The sequence below is a fragment of the Crinia signifera genome, chromosome 3, assembly GCF_055691185.1.
Source record: "Crinia signifera chromosome 3, ASM5569118v1, whole genome shotgun sequence".
NCBI classification, from domain to species: Eukaryota; Metazoa; Chordata; class Amphibia; order Anura; family Myobatrachidae; genus Crinia; species Crinia signifera.
Genome location: NC_139219.1, coordinates 171,382,372 through 171,399,148, shown reverse-complemented (window position 1 = coordinate 171,399,148; position 16,777 = coordinate 171,382,372). Strand labels below are relative to the sequence as shown.

The 16,777-nt window shown below is 43.4% G+C and overlaps 1 protein-coding gene across 1 annotated transcript in view; it reads left to right on the top strand.

The window, feature by feature from the left end:
- QRSL1 (glutaminyl-tRNA amidotransferase subunit QRSL1) overlaps positions 1–16,777 on the top strand; it is a 65,505-nt gene that overhangs the window by 27,677 nt on the left and 21,051 nt on the right. The window contains exons 6-9 of the mRNA XM_083176949.1: positions 6,272–6,447; positions 6,532–6,644; positions 9,932–10,124; positions 11,076–11,193. Of these exons, the coding sequence (XP_083033075.1) occupies positions 6,272–6,447; positions 6,532–6,644; positions 9,932–10,124; positions 11,076–11,193 (600 nt within the window). The remainder of the gene's footprint in view (positions 1–6,271; positions 6,448–6,531; positions 6,645–9,931; positions 10,125–11,075; positions 11,194–16,777) is intronic.

Below are 16,777 nucleotides of genomic sequence, written 5' to 3'. Positions count from 1 at the left end.
GCATCCATGCAGAAGAATATGACCTTAATGACTTGGGGACAGAGTATGTTGAGCTGCTCTAGCTAGATTCGGTACTCTTTACCTAGAACGGCGCCCGCGATTGGCATCGCGGGCGTCGGGGGTAAAAAATCGCGGCCATCGCATGCACATAAAAAACGGGTGCGACGCGATGCCCGCGATTTTCCCATAGGGATCAATGTTAAAAGTGAGATTGGACGCGATTTTAGTGTTAAATGCCTCAATGCCCGCGATTTTTACATAGGAAACAATGTTAAATGGGCCACAGAGCCCTAATAGTCCCCCTGAAGTCTTAAATGGCCCCCACAATTTTTAACGCCACCCCACGATCAACGTGAACCCGAAGCGTGGCGAGCGGCGGCGGTACGCGTCCTCCGACCTTTTCATACCCCCACTATCCACGTCGGCGTGGAGTTGAGAATAGAATAGTGTGGCGAGCGCAGCGAGCCACCGAGCCCGAAGCGTGGCGAGCGCAGCGGATACCTGTGAAGCCCGCGAAGGGACGCGTTTACCTGTGAAGGTATCTGCGTCCGCTCGCCACACTTCGGGCTCGGTGGCTCGCTGCGCTCGCCACACTATTCTATTCTCAACTCCACGCCGACGTGGATAGTGGGGATATGAAAAGGTCGGAGGACGCGTACCGCCGCCCCTCGCGGTCTCGCTGCGCTCGCCACGCTTCGGGTTGACGTTGATCGTGGGGTGGCGTTAACAATTGTGGGGGCCAATTTTGTGGGCTCTGTGGCCCATTTAACATTGTTTCCTATGGAAAAATCGCAGGCATTGAACACTAAAATTGCGTCCAATCTCACTTTTAACATTGGTCCCTATGGGAAATCGCGGGCATCGCATCGCACCCGTTTTTTAGTGCATTCGATGGTCGCGATGGGCGCCGTTCTAGGTAAAGAGTACCCTAGATTCTCCTGCAAGTGCCAGGGTGCTCCGTGAGTGGCCTTCCAGGGAAATACTGATTCAGCCCTCACATGTGGAATAGTATAAGGTTCATAGACATTCGAAACTAGAAAATCCTGAGGGATGGGAAGATATGTCTCTCAGTATACTGGGTATTGAGCTTTTCATTTATTTTCTCTCCATTTCCATGTCCCACACATGCATCCTGTTCATGACTTGCAGTTTAAGGCTATATCATCCTCCATGTTGTCTCTTCAGTGAGACTATAGAGTCTGTTTCTGTTCCCTGATTGGTGGTATTGGAGGGATGCATGAGGCTCAGTCCTTGGTGTTCATAATTCAGGTCTACCCCCCCGTTTGAGTTTGGGAATCTGCTCTATAATCCTGTATCTCAAGGAGGATAAAGAGTGACGGGCTAAGACAAAATGTCTTGCAACGGGCTGATCACTGTTACCTGACAACAATGCCTGTTTAATGGCAGACCTATGCGCTGCTGCTCTTTCTTTGAAAGTACTAATTGTTTTGCCGACGTAATGTCGGCCGCAGGGGCAACTTAGAAGGTATACAACGTAGTTAGAGGAACAAGATACCCGCTGTTTTATTTTGAATGGTTTCCCTGAGTAGGGGTGACAAAATGTGTCCCCCGCGGTCATATGCAGCCGCTGCACTTGAAACAACCGGGTTTTGGGGTCCCTAAGAATGTTGGTCCAGGGTGCGTTGATACCCCCACCATGTAATTTTTAATCAAATAGTCTTTCAAATTCCTGACTCTTGTGTATGCAGGCATGAGGGTGAAATTCTGCATGGAATTCAGAGACAGTCCAATGGGACTTGGCCATTCTGCTAATGTTTCCACTTTTAGGATGAAAGGTGTTAACCCATATGAACTTATCAGCCTTTTTCTTGCGGCTTGTGGGAGTAAGCGCATGTTCTCTAGTCAGGGCTAGTACTTTACATTTAGCTTTTAACAACTCCTCCATCTGATACGCGCGTTCCCTGAATTTCTCAATCATACTGTCAAGGAGGGACCTGTCCAACTCGATAGGGTCACTGACAATACGACGCACCCGCAACATTTGAGAAAAGGGCAAACCAGCCTTCAGCGGGGATGGATGGTGGCTGGAAGCAAAAAGCAGGTTATTGCGGTCCGTGGCTTTGCGAAAAAGGGATGTAGAGATGGTGTTCCCGGTGATCTTAATATTTACATCTAAAAAGTTGATGTTATCAATGCTAATAGAATATGTGACTTTTACCGGGTACACAGCATTATGCCCATTGATCAAATCTTCCAACTCGCACTGTGGACCTGACCAGAGGATCAGCAGGTCATCTATGTACCTTGTGTATATAAGTTAACCTCCTTTTTTAAGCAACCAAGAAATAGAAGATGCTGGGGTCCTTAGTAAAGGCCTGTTATTTGTGCCGACATCCAGCTTTGACAATTTCCAATGGAAAATAGACTCATACAAATTTAATCGCAAGTTACACCTCCGTGATTATATTTTTATTTGCAAAATTTTCCAATACATTTCCTGATTCCAACTGATACTTGCGCACCTTTTCGCACATGGTCTACATTTGACCCGGTTACAAATAACTTGAGGCTTAAAAGCTTTAACAAAGTTTTGGATCATATGGCAATGACAGAAGGACATCAGTCCAAACAGAGGGTTGCTAACATGTCCAGAAGGAAGTTGGAATGTCTAAAAAATTTGAGTAAGGACCAGAGTATTACAATTCACCTCACCGACAAAGGTGGGGGGATCCTAATCCACGATATCGAACAGTATAGAAAAGAACTGTACCGGCAATTAGAAGATCCCGATGTGTGTGTGTGTGTATATACTACTTCCTGGAGATCCCACCGCTGCATATAATCAGGAACTGAAACAGGTTCTAGAACAAGCAGTTAGTGATAGCCTGATCAGTGTGTCAACATCTAAAAGCATTGCTAGAAGAACATCCGATTGCCCCGATACTCTACTCATTACCCAAGTTGCATAAGGACACTGGGTAGTTGTGTAGTTTCACGGCGCCAGTATGGTGCCGTGCGTCTGAGTTCCCTTGCGGGGCTCGCTTCGCTCGCCCACGCTGCGGGCTTGGTGGCTCGCTACGCTATTTAAAACCAACTCCATGCCAACATGGATAGTGGAGGTATGAACTATCCATGTTGGCATGGAGTTAAGTTACTTTTTATAGTTTGTGGCGAGCGTAGAACCCGGAAGTAGCACGGCGCCATGCTGGCGCCGTGAAACTACACAAGTACCGGACACTGCAAATCCACCAGGACGTCCATTCATAGCTGCTCGTGATTCAGTTTACTACAAACTGTCAAAATATCAGGACCATTTCTTCCAACCCCCCATACAGGCACAAGGAACGTATTTGAAAAACACCACCTCACTAATCCTTAAGCTATAGAGTCTGGCTATTTTACCACCTAATAGCTACCTACAGTATGCACTCATGACATAGTTGGCTTATACACAAACATCCTGCCGTGATTGAAGCGTTACATCGACTGCTGACTAATAGCACTGTGTATTATGGTCTTGATATTCCGTTGTTCATCCAATTAATGTCTCTTACGCTTAAAAGAAATGTCTTCTTCTTTGATAAGAAGTGGGGTCTCGCGTAGCCCCAGCGTTTGCAAATAGATTTATGTTTGACATTAAGAGATTTATTTTTCAGTAATGCTGAGATTGCTAAGCATATTCACTTGTTTGTGCGCTATATTGATGACCTGCTGGTGATCTGGTCTGGCAACAAAGTGGAGTTTGTGAATTTGATAAGGTCCATTAACTCTTTAGATTCCACTATCAAATTCACATATGAAATTAGTGAGGTCACTGTACATTACTTATATGTGCAGATTATGATTAAAAATAATAGGATCTCTACCAGTCTTTTTAAAAAACCCACTGATAGAAATACCTTGTTGCATTCAGCCAGTGCCCACCTGAAGCTACTAAAAGGGGTCTCCTCTTCTCCCAGTTTCTCAGGGTTCACTGCATTTGCGATGATCCTATTGAAACAGAAAAGGAAATTTTATTTTCTGATCAAAACATTTCTTTGCAGAGGGTATTCCTTTAGGGATCTATCCCTGGCAAAAGCAAAGCCTTGTCCATCCCTAGAGATACCACTCTGATTCCTAGCTGTACCCCCAAATTTTACGCCCCCATGCAGGAGTCAGAATACCAATTTGCCATGTTCTAACTTGCAGTACCATCCACGTTTATACATAGTTTGTTGTCTGTGTGGTCTTCTCTATGTGGGGAAGACCACACGGCAATATAAAGAATAGATGTCGGGACATAGATCCCGCATCAGACAAGCCTTAGAAGGCAAGATCGTCTACCTGAACACCCATCCCTAGACCCTTTCATTCTTTGCATTTAAACATGAGCTATCCACATTAAGATACAAAATGATCGATCTCGTCCCCAAGAACCTTAGGGGAGGTGATTGTGACAAATTGCTGCTGCAGCGTAGACTAGGTGGATTCACCGCCTCAATACCGTACCCCCAGCAGGGTTGAATGAAGCCTTTGTTTTTGTAATAAGCTTTCCACTGTACCTTGATCAGTCGTAATATTATGCATCTTTAGTACTGTTGTTTAATTTTGCTTCTTGCATTGATGTACTTGCATTTGCGGTTGGTGATGTCAATAGAACCGGACACACATTGGGGAGCTGATGGCCTGCTCATGGGGATGATGAAGGCTATTTAGATATGTTGATTTTTGTATGTCATTTGAGCTTGAAAATGGACGCTTCAAAAAAAGCTTCAAGACATTTGTGCATATCATTGTTAGAAGTCCTGTGAGTGCCACCGCTCCTCTCCCTCTGTATACTTCGTGCATCTGCAAGCTCGAAGGCACCCGGGCAATCCAACATTATGGATAGATCTATATTATACAGGGGGCTGCCCCTGATCGGGAATTCCTCCCGAATAACTTACAACTTGCAGCAGCAGGGGGGCACCTGGAGGGAAACGGTCATATGTCAGACCAGAATTAGGTCGACCCCGGAAGGTCGACTGTCCCCAAGGTCGACATGGCTCAAGGTTGACATGACTTAAGGTCGACATGGTTTTAGGTCGACAGTCATTAGGTCGACATGAGTTTTTCACTGTTTTTTGAGCCGACATGTGCCGACAGGCGGTATTTCCTGCCCTACCATCCACTAGGGCGTGGTGGGAGAATAAAATAGTGTGCCGAGCGCAGCGAGGCACCGTGCCCGAAGCATCGCGAGCGAAGCGAGCAATGCGAGGGGCTGCGGTTCAACTCCAACTGTGTCAATGTCGACTGTGTCGACATTCGGGTAAAAAAAAACAGTGAAAAACTCATGTCGACCTAATGACTGTCGACCTAAAACCATGTCGACCTTGGACCATGTTGACCTTGAGCCATGTCGACCTTGGGGATCGTCGACCTTCCGGGCCGACCTAATGACTGTAGACCTAAGTCTGTTCTGACAGATGTACCGCTTCGCACCTGGAAGAGCTAACATGCCATTCCCAGTAGAGTTGAGCGGTGTGTCAATGTGGCGGGGGGCGGGATGCAGCTGGAACAGCTGACAGCCACTTTCATCAGAGGAGGTGAGCGGCCTGTTTGCCCGGCAGGGGGCAGATTATGACTTTTGAGATTAGCAGCGTTTCAGCTCTTCCAACCACATCCTGTGCCCCGCCGTGCTGACACCCCGCTCACTTCCTCTGATGAGAGCATCTGTCAGATCCGCTCCTCCATCCACATCTTGCCGCTCTCAGCCTGTTAGCATGGCGGGGAGCCACAGAAGGGACAGGGTGCATAAACAAGTGGAAAAAAAGGGCAGGACGCAGCACTTCCTTCAAAAATACACATATACATACAGTTCCACAATATCTGGCTTTTACATAACCAAAATAACTGAATGTGGTATCCTCACAGCAACTGCAACATATATACATTTAAGGTGCATCACTTTTGGTCATGATTAAATACACTGACACAGCTTAATCTCAATGTTTCCTTATCATTTTACCATCATCAGGATGTCCAGACACGACTGGGGTGCTGATCATGGTGCCTAGTTATTTTATCTGTTTTCCATGGTTACAATACACTATCATAAGGCTGTTCAATGAGGCATCTTTGTTATACTTAATACTGGTGCTGTTGTATTGAGTATGTATAAATATATACCATAAGAGTAATTTTATCCCAATAATCACTTTTTGCTTTTTAAATATATATTTATTTAAAATTTAGTTTGCATTTGATCCTACTGCCAAAATAATATGCGATTTAAAAATGCACCTGAAGTAGCATTAACAGTTTTTTGTTTTTATTATATAACTTTAAACAGGGCACTGGGGTCTGATACAGGAGGTTCTACCCGGAACCCAGCATCTCACTGTGGCATAGTGGGCGTGAAACCAACGTATGGCCTTGTTTCTCGCCATGGACTTATTCCCTTGGTAAACTCCATGGATGTACCTGGGATTTTAGTTAGATGTGTGGATGATGCTGCAACTGTGATTGGTAATTTAACTTTTTAAACTGTTCCTGATTTATTAAAATACCATATAAACTATATAATCTGTAACTCATCTCTTCAATTTACAGGTGTGCTGGCAGGACATGATCCACAAGACTCTACAACAATCCAAGATCCCTTCCAGTCCTTTACACTTCCAGATGATATTGACGTGTCCAATCTCTGTGTAGGAATCCCAAAGGTAATGGATTCCAGCACAATGAGGTCCATAAAAGTTTGAGTTAATGAGTTTTTCATTTTTGGGGGTGTTTGTGTGGACACCGTCTAAGTGTACCGTATGGCTCGCCATGCTTTGAGTGCATTGCTGCGCTCGGCACACTTTTATCTTATCCCACCACTCCATAGTGGATGGTAGGGTATAAAATACTGCCTGTCGACACATGTCGGCTAAATCCTTTTTTTTTTTTTTTACACAAAACCCCATGTCAACCTTTTCCATGTCGACCTTTTGACCAACAGTGGTCGACCTTATGACTGTCGACCTAGACACTGTAGATCTAATGACTGTATACCGCTATTATTATGGGAACTTGCATTTGTCCAGCATATTTCTTTAAATATGAGTAACCTGAAGCTGCTTTTTAAGTATTGAGGGTTTTTTTGTATTGCCAATTAATAAATGTACACCACTCAGAATAACGACTGTCCTCTCCTCCGTTCTTTCCTAACTCTTTTTGTGTTAACAACTGTTAACAACTGTTATGCTTCTCAGTATTCTTAATTAGCTGAACAGTGAACTTTAAGCAGTAAATCTATTGTATTTGTTTAAACAAAGTAATGAAAATGAAATGGAAATGTTGTTGTTTAGTAAAAGTGCGTACACATAACAGGCCTTGATAAAATATGCAGTGTAGTCAACGATTTCTGTTGAACTCCAGGACAAACCATATATTGCATACTTGCAGAGGTTAGTCAGTTGCCACCCCCAGGAGTATGCTGTTAACAATACATACAAATCTTCCTGCATGTTCAAAAGATCAGTAGAAGTGTCAAAAGACCAGCGAAGACGTGCTTTGGCATTGTGATCAAGTATACACACTAGACCAGGCATGTCCAACGTTGGCCCTCCAGATGTTGTGACTACACATCCCAGCATGCTTTGCCACAGTTTTGCTATTAGAGATTGCTAAAACTATTGCAAAGCATGCTGGGATGTGTAGTTTTACAACATCTGGAGGGCCAACGTTGGACATGCCTGCACTAGACGATGTAAAAAAAATCATTATCATCCACATCTTTCAAGAAGAAGTCTAGCGTGTACACACCTTTACACTTTTGGAAAGCCAATAATAATAATAATGTTATTTATATAGCGCTCTTTCTCCAATAGGACTCAAGGCGCTTAACAGATAGATAGAATGAATGTAATACAGTACAGAAACAATGAAGTACAGAAAAGCTTTTCATAAACAATACTTAAGGGACTGAAAGAAACGCTTGAGTAAATAGGAAAGTCTTGAGTATGTTTTTGAAGCATTCTAGAGTGGGGGTCTCTCGAACTGTGCGGGGAAGTGAGTTCCATAGAGTCGGAGCTGAATGGCTAAAAGCTCGACCCCCAGATGAATTACAGGAGTTCCTAGGTACTGCTAAAAGTCCTTCATCTACAGACCGCAGTAATCGGGTGGGACGGTATGGGATCAGAAGCTGCTTCAGGTACCTTGGGCCTTGGTCATGTAGGGCTTTGAAACTCAGTAGATTGATCTTGAAAATGATTGGACATTTTATTGGCAGCCAGTGAAGGGAGTAGAGAATGGGAGTAATGTGGCTAGTACGGGGCTGGTTAGTTAACAGCCTGGCAGCTGTGTTTTGTACCAGCTGTAGTCTGTGCAGTTCTTTTGCTGGTAAACCAAGGTAAAGGGCATTGCAGTAACCCAAACGAGATGATACAAATGCATGTATGACTTTTGGCAGATCTTCAGATGGGATTAAGTGTTTGATTCTGGCTATGTTCCTCAGATGAAAGAATGAGGATTTAATTGTGGCTGATATCTGATGTTTAAGTGTCAATCCACCATCTAGTACCACGCCAAGATTCCGCACATGATCAGAGTTTTGTAATTCTGTACCCCTAAGTGTCAGTCCAGTTGGGTGGCTGTGCTGCAGTCTTGTCCTTTGATGTTGAGGTCCAATCATAAGGACCTCTGTTTTATCAGGATTCAGTCTCAGCCAACTGGCACTCATCCATTCCTGGAGCTCAGCTAGACATCCATTTAGGGTTGCTATTGGGTTTTCAGTGCCCGGAGCAAAGGACAAGTACAGCTGTGTGTCATTTCACCCAGTGGCAGCATGTACACTGCAAAAAAGCATGGGGGATAATATAGAACCTTGTGGGACAACGTATGGCAATGGCACAGATGAAGATGAGTATACTCCAGATGACGCACTCTGACCTGCCAGCGCAAAATGATTTAAACCAGCTTAGTACTGTGCCATCCAGTCCACAGAAATTTTTCAGTTGATTTGCAACCACTTTTTCAATGACTTTTCCTAGAAAAGGAAGGTTTGATACCAGTCTGTAGTTGGTCATGCAGTCTGGATCTAAATTAGGTTTTTTAAGAAGAGGTCTAACAATTGCTTCCTTTAGAGGTTGAGGAAAAATTCCTGTCTGCAGAGACGGCCAATTATATCCATGCACCCTATTAGGAGCTTGGTTGTGGCAGGGTCCAGATCACAGGTAGTGGGACACAAAATCTGGACAATTTCAGCAATGTCCTTTATATCCATTGGGTCAAAGCTGGTCCATGAGGATAGGTGGCTTACATTGTCAGGCTTGGTAGTTTGGCACTCCTCTGACGGAACTGTGGGGATTCCAGATATTTTATCTGCAAAGCATTTTGCAAACTCATTACATCTTGCCTGGGAGTGTGTTTCATCAGGCTGCAGGCATGCTGGCTTGCAAAGCCTTTCCACTGTGCAGAAAAGTTGAATTGCCTAGAATTGACAGGAACTCTGACTTCTTACGGGTTATTGTTGATTGATATTCCTCAATATGCTTTGTTAGTTTTATCTTGTCCTCCAAAAGGTTAGTCTTCCTCCATTGTCTTTCAATTCGGCGTCCCCCTTTTTTTGAGCTCTTTAAGACTGCTGTCAAACCAGGGAGCTTGACGATGTGGTTTAAGACGTTGTACACGTACTTGGGCTATAATATCAATTGCAGCCGTTTTATCCCTATTCTATTAATAAAATGTTATGAAAAATAAAACTGCTTACATCTCAATGTAAGAGGTGTCTTCTCATGTCTCTGAATGGTGATTAAATCCGTTTTTAAACTGCACCTCAATTCTACAATCTCAGCCTTTACGAATTTAAAAAAAATGTCTGATTTATATGAAAGCGGGTGGTATATGCTAGGTGTATTATGTTTATGTTGATGAAGATGCTTTTATGTTAGCCTGTGAAATAAACACTAAAGATCTGAAAAGGTTAACAAAGTATAGCTTCTGATTTATAATCATAATTTTGATATAGGAATACCATGCTCCAGGCTTGTCTACAGAAACACTTTCTCTTTGGTCAAAGACTGCTGATCTGTTGGAGAACGCAGGAGCCAAGGTGGTTGAGGTTTCGTTGCCTCACACACGCTATTCAATTGTTTGCTATCATGTCCTGTGCACAGCAGAAGTAGCCTCAAATATGGCTCGATTTGATGGACTGGAATATGGTAAAGATATTTTATCTCAAATACAGTTTACAGTTGCAAAGCCATGGGTTCAAAACATATTCTTATCTTTATCATTGCATTATGTCCACCTTCATATTCATATCCTGAGCTATTTATTGCACTTTCTTGGTTATCCTGTTGCCTGTCCAGTTTCTCATTCATTGTTGGCTTCTTCAAAGCATGAGCTTCTACTCTACTTCCTATATCACTTGGGATGTCCCATTGCTTTGTTCTTTTGTTTGCGAATGGATCACCAGTTTCTCTATGCTGACACTAACATTAACATTATCCCTTATAAATAAATATTTAAATATTTTCAAGCTTAGGTCAGTTCTTGCTGTTGTGCTGACCTCCGGGATGCTCCCTATCTGAAATTCCAACATTTGAAAATTAGAACTTCTGTGGCAGAAAATGTAATACAGTCCAAGTGCACCGGAGGTGCAGGAAGCCGGCTGAGCTTGGAAATTTCTTTTAAAGCTGCAAAAATTTAAGGCAAAATCATGCTTTCTCAATGGTTGCCACTTTAAAAAATTCTGCACCCACTGCAAACTTGGACTGTATTACATATTGCCATTGGTTTTTCCACTATAAACTAGAGATGAGCTGGTTCAGTTTTACTCTGATTTACTTTTTTCTCAAATCCGGATCATATTGGCTGTCGGCTGTCATGTGTTTTGGATAGCCAATAAGATCCCGCTTTGAGATCCAAGTAAAACTGAACCCGCTCATCTCTTCTGTAAACTATTTTTCCACCATTTAATGTCTTTCTGTATGTAATTTCTGTTAACATTGCATATGCTCTTTCATTCCAATATGCTGGATGTGAACTACATGTAGCATTCTTTTTCACCTATACATTAATTAAGAACAGATTTTTTTAATCTCTCACTTTTTTACAATTTTAGAAAATTAATTTTACTACTACTGACCCATGTCCTGCCTTCTTCATAGGGCATCGCTCCGATATCCTAGATTCCACAGAGGCCATGTATTCTGCAACCAGGCGAGAAGGTTTTAATGATGTTGTGAGAGGAAGGATATTATCTGGAAACTTCTTCCTTCTGAAACAGTAGGTTAACTGTCTTTATGATGTACAGTAGGTGGGCAGTATTGTCTACTCTAAACTCAACAGAATTGCTTGCAAACAGAGTAGATTTTTAGGTTGGTTGGTATATTAACCACATCAAAGTCAAGATAAGTAAAAGTGTATGAATGACATAAGTATTTTGTAAGCCAACGAGCAGTTGTGTTTGCTGGAGTTATCCCTTTAGGTTACTTGATGACAAAGGAAGTATGTATCATGCAACTAACAAAGTGTATTTTTAAAACCTATGTGACTATGATTGTAAACGTCTATTAACTCTAGGCACCTTATTTTTTTGTAGTTGCTTTTTCTTTTAATGAAGCTTCAACAGTGAATATAGTTTCAGTATATTTAACTATAATCTTATTTCAGAACCACAACATCATTAATATTTTTTTTAAAGTCCTTGTAGTGGCAAACATTTAAAGATATCTGAAATCGGTTCCATAGATATACATAGTCAAAAGAGTCTTGGTGGGACACCTCTGACCAATCCATGTGAAAAACTAAAGTGTTTCTCTTTAAACATTTCGATGGTTGGTGAGTTATTTTGTATCCAAAATTGGCTTTACGAGCAGCTGATGAAATTGCTAAAAATAAGTTCCTAACAGCGGTCTCAGCCAATCAATGGCTTGCTAGTCATCTGTATGGGCTTTTTTTTCAAGTTAAGTGTTCCTCCCGGCTTGCGCCGCTGCCCGGCAGCCAGCTTCATCCTCCCTGCCCGGCGCCCTGCTCCCGCTGTCACCCCACCACAACAGCTTCAAGTGCCTCCTGCCCGGCTCCCTATGCAGCCTCCCCCTGCTCGGCTCTCTATAGCCGGCATCCCCCGCCTGCTGTCATCCCCAGCACGGATCCGGGGCTGGGCTGCACATAAGATTTAGCAAATCTTATGTGCAGCCCGTCCGACCTCGATCCGATGCGCACGGGACCGCGCATCGGATCGGAGGGGGTGTCTGCAAGTGCGATTTGGGCTGATTTCACGGCCCGATTCATCCGAATCGGGTGAAATCGTGCCCAAATCGCATAGTGTATGGGGGCCTTTAGACATGCATTAGCCAGACATTGACAAAACTAACAACATGTAAAATGTTGACATGAAGAATCAATATGGGTACGTGGACACCATAAAAGTGTGGTTATAGTATATAAGATCTACAATGGCTAGGTCTACAGTCATATGGTCGACCACCAATTGTCGACAGTCAAAAGGTCGACTGGGTCTAAAGGTCAGCAATCAAAAGGTCGACCGTGAAAAAGTTCACAGGGTCCAAAGGTCGACAGACAAAAGGTCGACAGGGTTAATAGCTCGACAGACAATAGGTCGACAGGGTTAATAGCTCGGCAGCCAAAATGACGACATGGTCAAAGAGTCGACATTGTAAAGGTCGACGTGGAAATGGTCGACATGAGTTTTAGGGGGTTTTTGTGTCTGTCGAAATAGGTGTACATGGACACTGTCTGAGTGTACTGTGTCCCCATCGCATGACTCGCTGCACTCACCATGCTTCGGGCTCGGTGCCTCGCTGCACTCGGCACACTATTCTATTCTCCCTCCATGCCGCAGTGGAGGGTAGGACATGAAATACCGCCTATCAGCACACGTCGGCTCAAAATTTTGTCAAAAATTACATGTCAACATTTTTCATGCCAAACTTTTCCATGTTGACATTTTGGCTGTCGACCTATTGACCCTGTCAACCTTTTCACTGTCAACCATTTGACCCTGTCGACCTTTTGACCCTGTCAACCATATGACTGTAGACCTAGACATTGTAGATCTAATATACCATAACCACACTTACTGTATATGGTGTCCATGTACACATATTGATTTCAACATTTTACTTGTGGTGTTAGTTTTGTCAATGTCTACCTAATGCATGTCTGACTAGACATTGAGGAGTATTCAATGTTTTTTGAGAGTCTGGCTCACCGCTCACTGTTCTGTGTCCCTGTGATCTCGCTGAAGTGCTCACCACTTTTTCTTATCTCCTCATTTCTGGCTTCCTCAGTATTCAACGTGTGTCCAGCTCACTGACCCCTTTTGCGAACTTAGCATAATTATGCGAGTTCAAATGGGAGAGCTGTAACTGGAGACTTCTGTTATCTCCTGCTCTGTGAGCTGGTCAGACTGGGATATTCTCAGCAGCGTGTTCCTCACATTTGTGGACTTGTATTTTTTTTACAAAGGTTTAGAAAGGTAAATGTTTTGTTCAGTATTTATTTTACAACAAATGGCTGTGTGACTATTTTAATTGGGTTTGTGCAGGGTGTATTTTGTTCTGTTTGGCCTTTATCCTTGTGTTGTGCTTTTAGCATTATTTCTTTGCCCTGTGTTTTTATTTAATTTATTTTATAATTGTTAGTGTGTTTAAAAGCCTGTTTGGGGGTTAGGTGAGGTAGCATGGGAAATTACTAGGAGCATTCCAAAATGATTTCTTATTGGTTACCATTAAAATAACTTATTAATTCCAAATAAATTAATATAGAAGTACAGCATTATGGCACTTGCAATAAATACATTAGAGTACATTTTTTTAATTTATAAGCCATAAAAAACAAAAAAAATAACAACTTTAACAAAGATAGTCCTACAGTTCACCTAAAAAAGATGCCGAGGGAAAAATGGTGAACTGCTGTAAAAAAAGAAACCAGCAGGACTCGCAATTTGTGCATTGAATACACTTTTGGAGAGAGACACTAAAATCCCCATTGAACAGAAATGGTGAGAAGTGAAGGGTGAACTGAGTTAGCTTCGCAAAATATTTTTGGAGAAGCAACAGAGCTGAATAGAGGGAAGCACAAAATAGGAGAGAAAAGTTCACCACTCTCCAAAAAACATGCACTCTCACCGTTTTTTACAGCGACATAGGAGCATTGAATACATGCCAGAGTCTGTCAGCTGTCTGAAACCCGTCTCAATTTACCCTTGAGAAAACCCCTAAAAGGAGAGATGTAGATTTTACCATCAGAAAAATAGAGGTAGTAAACTGTAGCATACTAAGAAGTTCTTTAATGGTTAAGGAAGGAAATTGGTCCAGCCATTATCCCAGGCATGTCCATTAAAGAGGAGTGTTCCACAGAGGGCCTGAGGAATCCATAATATGAAGTTATTGCTCCCCTAGATAAAGGACGTACCACTGGTGAATTGTACAGAAAGTCCTCCCAGTGTAGACATTTTGCTGATAATTTTATTCAATAATATTGAAACTGCAGAAAAGAAAAATGAAAAGCACCAATAAAAGGGAATTTGAATGAGAGGTTTGTGGGGGAAATGTACTAAGTGGGAGTTCTATTTCGCATGGGATGTTGCTATAGCCAGCTAAAGAATAATCCGGACTGGTGCGCCAAACACCCCATAGAGACAATATAATAAAAATGACATTTGCTCTTAGCACTGTTTATGCATCTTCTTTCAACTTTTCTTGGGTGCACAGAAAAGGGAAAATGGTACTTGTGTATTATCACGGCGCCCATCGCATCGCATACCACTAATTAAGGTATGCGATGGCCCCGATTTCAGCCTTTTCCCGGGCTGAGTATACAAATTTTAAAATTGCATCACATCACATGCCATTACAATGGCATGCGATGCATTTTCCCATTGAGTCCCATGTTAAATGGCACCCCAGACCCGATTTTTAATTGTATCCCCACCCTGATGGGTAATAAATATGTTAAATGCTCCCACATTGTTAACGGCCCCCCACTATCAACGCCAACCCGAAGCGTGGCGAGCCACCGAGCCCAAAGCGTGGAGAGCGGACGCGCATTACTTCACAGGTATACGCGTCCCCTCGCGGGGCTCGCTGCGCTCGCCATACTATATAAAATCAACTCCACTCTGACGTGGATAGTAGGGGTATGAAAAGGCCGGAGGACGCGTACCACCGCCCCTCGCGGGCTCGCTGCGCTTCGAGTTGGCGTTCATAGTGGGGTGGCGTTAACAATAGGGGGGCATTTCACATACTCATGACCCATGAGGGTGGGTATACAATTAAAAATCGGGTCTGGGGGGGGGGGCATTTAACATGGTAATAAGGCATCTGGGTGCCTGCACAATTAGAAATCGGGTGAAATCTCATCGCATCCCATGCGATCATATCGCATGCGATGCAACACGATTTTTCATCGTACAATGCTCTGCGATGGAAATCGTGGGCGCCGTGATAATACACAAGTACCGGGAAAATGAACCATGAATAATAAATAAACCACTCATGGATGAATCAAAATAAACATGAAACACTTCTTTAATCCAATTGGTACCATCATTGTTGAACCCTGTTGTTCAGATGTTACGGAAGGTGATCAGTCGAGAGAGTTAATTTTTCCTATATGTTGCATAGTACTGTATATTTAGTTATAGTGCACAGCGGAGCGTATAATCTATATTCCCTACCACATGTTCACGCACACACATTCTTTCTAGGGTTAATTTTGTTGGCAGCCAAAATAACCCACCAGCATATGTTTGGATTGTGGGAGGAGACCAGAGTACCCAGAGAAAACCCATGAAGACACGGGGAGACTCTGCACAGTTAGGGCCATGGTGGGAATAAAACCCATTTCCGCCGTGCTGTGAGGCAGTAATGCTAACCATTACACCACCTGTGCTACCCATGCTTGCATATGATGCAAGGATGTTGGATCTTCTGGTGAGAATAGCTGCATGTGCTCCCGTTACTTTGGTGTTCCACGGATAAGAATTGGTCTGATGTCTAGTAATCAGATTAATAGTGTTACTGTGTAATGATTCTCTTACCTCTGTAGTACTGCTGTGCAAACCCAATGTCATAGGTAGTCCTACTGTATAAAGCATTTCCATTTTCCTTTGCAGGGCTAATTGTTCTAAGGGTGGCATGGGTTTCCAGGATAATACTTTAGATCAGGCATGCCCAAAGTCAGGCCCGGGGGCCAATTGCGGCCCGTACTGTCATTTCCAGTGGCCCTCCAGCTGGAAGCGGGCAGAGCATCAGATGTGGGAAGCACAGCACAGGACACTAAAGGTGGGGCCCCAGCGAGTGCGCCTTTACCTTGCTGTCTGCTGCAGTGAGGAGGTGCCGGCCGCCACAGTCAAATGTGTTTAGCATCCTACACCTGCTGCTGCAATCGTATATCACCGTACTTCACAATCACATACAGTGAATGGGGGCAGAGTGGAGTACATAGTGAATGGGGGTCATACAGTGAAGGAGGGTCAGGCTTGGGGACATACAATGAATTGAGGCACTGATCGACATTAAGAGAAGGGGGGCAGGCTGTGGGACAGAGTGAATGGGTGCAGAGTGGGGAACATACAGTGAATGGGGGACATGCAGTGAAGGAGGGGCAGACTGGGGGATATACAGTGAATGGGGGCAGGCCGGGGGAAATACAGTGAAGGGGCAGGCTGGGGGACATAGAGTGAATGGGGGCAGAGTGGATGACCATTCTGATGTGATTAATGATTCAAAGAATGTCAGGCTGAATGGTTGGCCCCCACACACATTTACACTTCACCAAATCTGGCCCTCGTCGCAAAAAAGTTTGGACACCCCTGCTTTAGATTATTTAAACACCTAGGAAA